Source organism: Callithrix jacchus, chromosome 19, assembly GCF_049354715.1.
Source record: "Callithrix jacchus isolate 240 chromosome 19, calJac240_pri, whole genome shotgun sequence".
In the NCBI taxonomy this organism is placed as follows: Eukaryota; Metazoa; Chordata; class Mammalia; order Primates; family Cebidae; genus Callithrix; species Callithrix jacchus.
This window is the reverse complement of record NC_133520.1, coordinates 17,520,095-17,527,457: the sequence shown is the minus strand read 5'-3', so window position 1 is coordinate 17,527,457 and position 7,363 is coordinate 17,520,095. Positions and strand designations below refer to the sequence as shown.

General features: G+C 50.4%; 1 protein-coding gene across 4 annotated transcripts in view; it reads left to right on the top strand.

Annotated features, from left to right (window-relative positions):
* Positions 1-140: 140 nt before the first annotated feature.
* The window catches only part of PACC1 (proton activated chloride channel 1), a 43,552-nt gene continuing 36,329 nt past the window's right edge, over positions 141-7,363 (top strand). For 3 of the 4 annotated variants that reach the window (XM_008985252.5, XM_002760544.6, XM_035281276.3), the window contains exons 1-2: positions 141-327; positions 4,519-4,615. In XM_008985252.5, the coding sequence (XP_008983500.1) occupies positions 292-327; positions 4,519-4,615 (133 nt within the window). In that variant the 5' untranslated portion in view covers positions 141-291. The remainder of the gene's footprint in view (positions 328-4,518; positions 4,616-7,363) is intronic. The other variant, XM_035281275.3, reaches the window with a different exon arrangement.

Genomic DNA, 7,363 nt, shown 5'->3' with positions numbered 1-7,363 from the left:
ACGTATAAGGACCCGTTTAGCTGGCCCAGGGTCACAGGCAAGCTTTGCCGCCCTTAGGGGTGTGACAGCCGCCTCCACTCAGAACTACATTTCCCAGCAACCCTTTCGCGGCTCCTGGGCGGCAGCGACCAGGCGCATGCGCCCAGTACCGCCACGCCTGGTCTCTGGGACGCCTCTCTGGACCGGTTTCGCCTGGCGGAGCCCGCAGGTCCAGGTGCAGCGGCCGCAGTGCTGCCTCCCTGCGCCGCGGGCAGTGGCGGTCTCAGGTGTGCCGAAGCTCTGGTCAGTGCCATGATCCGGCAGGAGCGCTCCACATCCTACCAGGAGGTAGGAGGTTGTGAGAGACTGAAGGGAAGTTTCCTGTGAGGCGGAGGAGCAGGGTCCCGGGGGTCTGGGCGGAGGCGGGGCGGGGGCGTCGGGGCTGCGCGGCCGAGGGCTCTTCGGAGGGACTGGCGGGTGCATCTGTAGAGGGCTCCGGGGCTGCAGAGGAGCGGCCCAGGAGCAGGAAGGAAGCGAGGGGGCGAAGCGGGCGCCCAGCCTCCTCCGGATGCTGCCGGTTGTTTGGCCGAGGGCCCGAGTAGGGTCCCTGGCGCCGCGACCCGTAAACAGCAGGTGAATGATTAAAGCTACCTCAGGCCCAGCTTTCCGCGCTCCCGGCCGGAGTGGCGGCCGGGTGGCCCCGAGGAACTCGGCGTTCTTTGCAACAAGTGGAGCGCCCGCGCCCTCCTCCTGGCGAGAGCAGATGCGCGGTTGGCGTCGTGGGCATCCTCTCCCTCCAAGCCCAAGACCTCGCGGTCTCCGCGGCTGGTGACAGAATTGATTACCTGTTTTTCGGTGACCGCCTCGCTGTGAAAAAGTGCCTTCATGGCCTTTGCTGGTGCTCGTTCCTCTCCGTCTCTCCCTCCAGTCTAACCTCCTCCTACGACTTTACCACTTTTGCAGTTCTTTGTCTTTTCTCTGCCCTGCGCTGCAGGCTTGGCGTCCAGCGCTTCCTTCAGGGCAACCCTGCCTGCTGACTTCTCCAGCTGTAGTTAGTGAAACTGCTCTCCTCCTCCTCCTCTGGTCGGGCCCCAGAGCTTGGTCATCTTTGGCAACCGTCCTCTTCTGTGCCCCTCCACCGTGCCCCCTCACTGGCCAAGGGCAGGCACCGCTCCTCCTCCAGTTTGTGTCCCTGTGTTTGCTGTAACCTCTGAGTGTGATACTGTGTTACCATCGTTCCCTTCAGTCTCTTGTACTCTCCAGATTTGCCTGGAGGCCCTGCCTTGACCTCGGTGCATTCCTTTTTTCTCAGACCTGACACCGCCCTTGGTCTCCCTAGAACAGTCCAGACTTCTCAGCGAGCTCCCAAAGCTCCGTGCAGCGTAGCAGCCGTGTCTCTCATTACCTTTGCCACCTCCTCACCCACCTAGGTTGTGGGCACAATGGAAACTCAGTTTTCAAATATGCTCCTGCTTCTGTGCATGTGCTCACACCATTTTTTCACCAACCCTCCGCCAAACTTCACTGGGTAAAACGCCCCCATAAGTCAAAGGCTACTTGAAGCTCCATGTGCTCCGTGGGGGTTGACTTTCCAGACTGGTGTGGCGTTCTGTTTGTCCCTCTCATACGAACTTGCTGCCTTCTGCCTTAGTCAATAGTTACTGCTGTACATATATATATCCCTTTGTAAAAAGACTGATTCACAGAAGGGCTTTGTGGACTATATAAAGCAGGTGGCTTAGCCCTACAGTGGAGGGGAAAGCCAAGTTGAAGGCAGATGAGATTTGCCTAAGGCCTGCCATTTTTTAGTGTAGGATCTTGGCTGGAATCTGGCCTTGGACAGATTTCTGTATTTCTCCTCCCATCCCCTTTATTCCATCTGTTTTGTCTGAAAGGAGTCTGAGGGCTTTTAACCAATGTTGTGGATTCCATGGCCCCAAGAATCTGCACCCTAAACAGTGGGGGAATCCTGGGGAATGAGATGTGTCTGAAAGTTTTTTGGTTGATAGGCACAGTGGACAAATACTAGGGATTTCAAGTCAGAAAGCCCACATTCCTGTCTTGGCTTTGTCTCTCGCCATTTGTGTGACTTTTATCAAGTCACCTAAGTTTCCAAGCCTCCATTTTTTTGTCTGAAAGATGAAGATTAATAAGAGTCTCTACCTCCTAGGGTTGGTTGGGGATTAGATAAGTTGGTGTGGAAAGTGCTTGGCTCAGTGTCTGGCAGATAGTGACCCCACAGTGAATGAAAGCTCCTGTTAACAGGGTGTGGGCAGCTCCTGCATCTAGGGTGCTTTGGGATCTTAGCTAAGCAGGAACATGAGCCTCACCATCCACATTTAGCCAGCTGTATCTCCTCACCTAGCAGGGCTCATAAAATATTTATTAAAATACAGGCACTTATCCCGCTTGCAGGGCCGAGGCCCAGAGTGGACTCAGTTTCTCTTTGGAGGCATCTCCAAGGTGGAAAGCACTGGAAGGGTCCCTTCCCCTTGCCTTCTTCAGAGGCCTGTTCTATACCGCCTGGGTCTTCCCTCTTCAGAGAAAGGGGCCACCCAGAGAATGTCCAGCATCTTTCTTGCCTGAACCACTCTGTGAGTGTACCTAGCTGTGAGTAGGTTTATTTACTGAGGGGGGGATTTTGCCTTAGGGAGGGTGGGATATACTGAGAATTTGGCCAGGGGCAGGCAAGGAGATAGGCTCATTGGCTGCGGGTAATCAGGGAACTCCCCGGGAGAGTGTTAGCACCTGGATCAGGGTGGAGCTGGGTGAGGCTTGGATTAGGGAACTTTGAAACTTCCTAGAACTAACATCCTCCTCTCCCTTTGGCCAGTGAAACCTCTGGGGACTTCTTTATCTGTGCTCCCACTAGTGGCTTACATCTCTTGGTGCCTTCACCAGCCTCCTTGCCCCTTTCCCACTGGTGGTTTTTTTTTTTTTTTTTTTGAGACGGAGTTTCATTTTTGTCGCCCAGGCTAGAGTGCAGTGGTGCGATATTGTCTCACTGCAACCTCCGTCTCAGGTTCAAGAGATTCTCCTGCCCCATCCTCCCAGGTAGCTGGCACTACAGGTATGTACTACCATGCCTAGCTAATTTTCGTATTTTTTAGTAGAGATGGGGTTTCATTTTGACCAGACTTGTCTCGAATTCCTAATCTCAAGAGATTCGCCCACCTCAGCCTCCCAAAGTGCTCGAATTACAGGCGTGAGCCACCACACCAAGCCCCGCACTCAGCCTTTTCTTTTGTGCTTGGAGGGCTTTAAACTGGAGGTTTTGCCTGATTATAAGGGGCTGGAGTGGAGTCGTGGGGAGGGAGATAGAAAAACAGATGCATAAGAGCTGTTTTTCACTCCTCTCTTGGAGGTGAGTTTTTAATGAAAATGTCTTGAAACCTTAAACACTGATGCTGTGAGCCTGAAAAAATGCTTGGGAAAGCTGTCCCCTCTCCCTTCCAATTCAGGAATGACGTCCCTTCTAAGCTCTAGTCTTGACCTTTCTTGCCCTCCTCCTCCATCCTGCAGAGACTTGTTAATTATCATGGTATCCTTTCCATCCTTCTACCCTTCTCCGTGGTATAATTTCCCCATTTGACAGGTGAGACCACTGGTGAAGTGAGGTTGAGGTTGTGGTTGCCGGCTATCAGGTTGCTGATTATAATTAGCACCTAGCCCTGTGTTGGACTGCCTGCCCCTCCTGCTTTGTTCTGCTGTTTGCAGCCCAAATTGGTGGACTTCGGCCAGAGTGCCAGAGAGAGCTCTGACACCACCTTCACTGTTCCCTATTCTCTTTCAGCAGACTCTAAGCCACATTTCCTCTTCCTTTGGGAAGTGGTTAAGACCATAGGCTTTGGAACCAGACCAACTTGGATTTGACTCCTGGCTGCATCTTTCCCTGGCTTTGTGGTCGTTGAGTTGTGTTTCCTTAAATAAGATATGTTGAAGTCCCAACCCCAGGTACCTCAGATTGTGACCTTGTTTGGCAATGGGGTCATTGCAGGTGTAATTAGTTAAGATGAGGACATATAGGAGTAGGGTGGGCCCCTAATCCAACATGGCTGGTGTCCTTAAAGACGATGACCATGTCAAGACACACAGAGAGAACACCTTGTGAAGATGGCCGCAGAGAGCAGAAATTGGATGCCTCTACAAGCCAATGAACGCCAAGATTGCTGGCTGTCACCAGAAGCCAGGAGAGAGGCATGGAACAGATTCCCTCACCGCTCGCAGGAGGAACCAACCCTGCCAACACCTTGACTTAGATTTCTAGCCTCCAGAGCTGTGAGAGAAGACATTTCTGTTATTTTAAGCTGTTCAGTTTGTGGTACTTGCTACAGTTGTCCTAGGAACATAGCAGGCAGAAAGCTTCTTGAGCTTTCTGAGCTTTGGTGTCCTCATCTGTGAAATTGCTGTAATGCACTCTACATCATGTGGTTTTTGGTGACAATTAAGTGAGAAGCAGCTTCCGCTTTCTTGTTCTAGTCTAGAAAAGCAAGGCTGACATAGTTGACTCAGTTTTGCTCTCTTTACTTCTTTCTTTAGCTAAGTGAGGAGTTGGACCAGGTGGTTGAGAACTCAGAACTGGCAGACGAGCAGGACGAGGAGACAGTCAAAGTCCAAGGTCCAGGTGTCTTACCAGGTGAGTGGGTTTGTTGCTTTGCTGTGCTGTTGCTGCAATTGGACGCCCCAGTCCAGGCACCTTGCCAACTGTGGGAGAGGAGGAGCCCCCTGCCTTGCACCCTGGTGTCAGATCTCAAGAATTGCCCTAGTTTTAAAGCTATACATATTTAACCAGCTTTGGAACAGAGGCTGTGTCTAGGCTGGTGTCTGTTCTTAATTCCAATTTGAGCCAGTTCTTGAGGCCAGGTCATGGTATACAATGGCAAATGCTTGGATCTCGGTTCTTCTGTTCCTCTTTCCCTTGAAGCTGCTAACAGGTGAGCCTCTAATATCCAAGTCAAAGAAGATCTAATAGGCCCCACCTTTCAGATACCAGGTCTATCTAATAATGCTGCTAAGTTGGGTAAGCAGGGTCCTATCATTCACTTGGCATCTCATGGAGCCTTACAGCAATGTTTGACACTGCCGACTACTTCTTCCTCCTGGATACATGCTGCTCTCTTAGCTTCTGTGATGGAGCATTTCTCAGGCCACTCCTTCCAGGCTCCGTTACAGTTACTCTCTCCAGCTCTTAGGCATTCAGTGTTGGTTGCAGGCCCCTTTCTCTTACTCTCATAGGCAGCTCCCCCTAGGCGTGCTCCCCTGCTTCAGCCACACGTGCTCACATGTGTCTCCCATGTTTACATTTCTAGCCCAGAGGTTACCTACAAACTCCAAACTTACATATCCTGTATTTCCAGCTGCCCAGGTGATAGTTCTGCTTGGATTTCCCAAAGGTTCCCTCAACTCCACATGTCCAAAATTGACCTCATGATCTTCTCAGTCCCAGCTTGGTCCTCTTCCAGTATTTCCTGTTTCCAGGAATGGAATTGCCAGTTATTCAGCTGAACTTCAGAGTAGCTCTCTCCTCCTTCCTTCCCCTCATCCATCCCCTTTTTCTCTGGCCCTCAGCCATGCTGATCTTTTAAAATTTAGGCTTCGTTCCCTTTCACCATAGGGCCGTTTTGTTGTTTATTTCTCTGCTTTGAGTTCACTTTCTTCACATAGTTAATGCCTAATCATTCTTCAGCTTTCAGTTCTTTCATTTTTCTCTACAGAGCCTTCTCTAACCTTCTGGCCAGACTACCTCCCACCTTCCAGCACTGTCCATGTGCCTCTCCTTTCCAGCTGTTGCTGTTGGAGTGGTGCATTTGTTTGTCTGACTAGTGTCTGTCTGTTCTACTACAGCAGTCCCCAACCTTTTTGACACCAGGCACTGGTTTGTGGAGGGCAGTTTTTCCACAAATGGAGGTTGGGGAATGGTTTCAGGCTGAAACTGTTCCGCCTCAGATTATCAGGCATAGTTAGATTTTCATGAGTGCACAGCCTAGATCCCTTGTATGCACAGTTCGCGATAGGGTTTGCACTCCTGTGAGAATATAATAATACAGCTGATCTGACAGGAGGTGGAGCTCAGGCAGTAGTGCTCGCTCACTGCTCACCTCCTACTGTGTGGCCCACTTCCTAACAGGCCAAGGACCCGTATTGGTCTGTGGCCTGGAGTTTGGGGACCCCTGTTCTACTAGAATGAAGCTCCCTGAGGACAGAAGACCAGTCTGTTTTGCTCATCACTCTAGCCTTGACCACATAGTAAAGATTAATTGAGTGAATGAATGAAGCCCCACCCTGACTTCACTTCTTGGGTGGGTCCCATCTATTTGTGGGAGAGGGAACAGGACAGGAACTAATGTGATTCTGCCTGCTCCTAAAAGGAGACTGCATGGAAGGGACCAGGCATGGTGCTTCATGCCTGTAATCCCAGCACTTTGGGAGGCTGAGGCGGGTGGATCACCTTAGGTCAGGAGTTCGAGATCAGCCTGGCCAACGTGGTAAAACCCCATATCTACTAAAGAAAGCAAAAATTAGCCAGATGTGATGGCACGTGCCTGTAATCTCGGCTACTTGGGAGGCAGAAGCAGGAGAATCACTTGAACCCTGGAGGTGGAGTTCACAATAAGACGAGATCATGCTGCTGCACTCCAGACTGGGCGACAAGATTGAGTCTCTGTCTCAAAAAAGAAAAAAAAAAAGGATTACATGGAAGGAAGGAGGCTGGAAGGGCAGCTAGCATTTCCTGACTGCTTCCCCTGTGTCAGGATCTGCCCTACCCCATTTGCCCCATTTAATTCTCACATCAACCCCGTGAGGTGGTTATCCCTCTTTTACAGATGAAGCCTCCAGGGTCAGGGAGGTTGAGTAAAGCACAGGGAGGTCGTACAGCTGGAAAACACAGACTGAATTAAGCTTCACCTAACTCTAAACTCTCTTTACTACACCAGTGGTTTTTAAACAGTGTTTTAAGTGGTGGTTATCCCAATACTTTGGGAAGCCAAGATGGGAGGATCTCTTGAGGTCAGGAATTTGAGACTAGCCTCGACAACAAAGCAAGATCCTGTCTCTACCAAACAGACAAAAACCAAAAATGCTCACCCAAAACAATATTTTAAGCATTTTTTATTAAAGCCCAATATGTAAAAGATAGTGGCATGGCTAACATTCCCTCTGACACCAGGCATTGCCTCTAAAGCCCTAAGGCTCCAGGGAGAACAGTTTGAAAGCCCTGGATATTAGTTTTGTATTGTTTCTTTTTTTTTTTTTAATTTTTTATTGGATTTTAGGTTTTGGGGTACATTAGCAGAGCATGCAAGACAGTTGCATAGGTACACACATGGCAGTGTGCTTTGCTTTCCTTCTCCCCTTCATCCACATTTGGCATTTCTCCCCAGGC